Source organism: Sphaeroforma arctica, assembly GCF_001186125.1.
Source record: "Sphaeroforma arctica JP610 unplaced genomic scaffold supercont1.8238, whole genome shotgun sequence".
Classification (NCBI taxonomy): Eukaryota; class Ichthyosporea; order Ichthyophonida; genus Sphaeroforma; species Sphaeroforma arctica.
Window position 1 is genome coordinate 1 of NW_014032320.1, and position 1,266 is coordinate 1,266.

A 1,266-nucleotide genomic window follows, 5' to 3' on the forward strand; every position below is an offset into this window, starting at 1 on the left:
ACACACACACACTACACACACACACACACACACACACACATATATATATATATATATATATATATATATATATATATGTATATACATATATATATGTATATAAAAACATATTTACATACGTACATACATACATGTGTATGTTTTTACTTTGTTACTACTCTACCTTGAATTCTTCCGATGCTATCAGAGTTTTGGCAAGCATGGGGTCGACCGGAAACTCGGCCATTCGCCTTCCTAATTTGGTCAATTCGCCCCTAAAAAGGAGTAGATACAAGGCATAAACTGATATTTGAATGTGCATCTTTTGTCGTGATTTTATATCGGGGGCAGCTGATGACAAAGTTTTTCACATTGAGGGTGCTAGTTAGTCCCTTAAGTTTTACTTACACTGATATGGCATATACCAATGTGCGTACGCACACAGAGCGGAGGTACTCAATGCATGTGTGTAAACTAACCAATTATACTAATGTACTCACCACTAAGCGTGTGTTCGGTCGATCAAGACTACGAACGGGACAATCGTGAACAAACACAACTACGTACACAAACATACACCTGTACAAGCACAGATGTACCTTTATACAATCCCCCGAGTAACAACGGAAGGTATGCAACACACCTCGCATTAATAGCCCCAAGGGCATACATCTGTTCCAGTGCTCGGATGAGTGTTTCGGCCGGGGGTGGGTCCATAAAGTCAAAATGTACCAGATCATTAATGCCCAAAGACTTCAGAAGCAGCACCACATTGCCCAGGTTGGTCCGTTGTATCTCCGGTATAGTGCTCTCTTCGAGTTCGTTTTTGTATGCCCAGGCGGTGAATAACCTGAACGCCTGTAGAAAACATGCAAAAGGTAGGTGGTCTTTATGTGCATACCTATTCCCTTTCTCCCAAGAGCATCAAAAACAACATTGCATTTCCGAGATTGATACTTAGTCTTCCGAGAAAAAGATTTCTGCGAGTTTACATGCGATATAAAATCTAAAAGCTTCTACAGACGAAGTTGGGCTAGATACATAAATAAACATATCCGTATACGCATACACATCTCTAAACACACATCACAATACAGGCTGTGTATAATACGAAGACCTTTTTGGATGATGTCAAGCCCAACAGTATGGACTAATATCATGTTGCGGGTGACCTGCGTGTAACCAGCTTGTCTAGCGACAGGATCGCGAGCCCAACAATCAGTATATGACATAACAAGACCATTTAAATTGACAATCTCTAACAGCTCGATGTATTAAATAGTTATT

At 40.2% G+C, this 1,266-nt stretch overlaps 1 protein-coding gene across 1 annotated transcript; it reads right to left on the bottom strand.

The window, feature by feature from the left end:
* Positions 1–622: 622 nt before the first annotated feature.
* SARC_16509 (hypothetical protein) lies at positions 623–837 on the bottom strand (the record flags this gene model as incomplete). Its single annotated transcript, XM_014289387.1, has 1 exon — positions 623–837. A coding segment is annotated over one exon (215 nt), but the record flags the coding sequence as incomplete, so codon positions are not given.
* Positions 838–1,266: the final 429 nt, after the last annotated feature.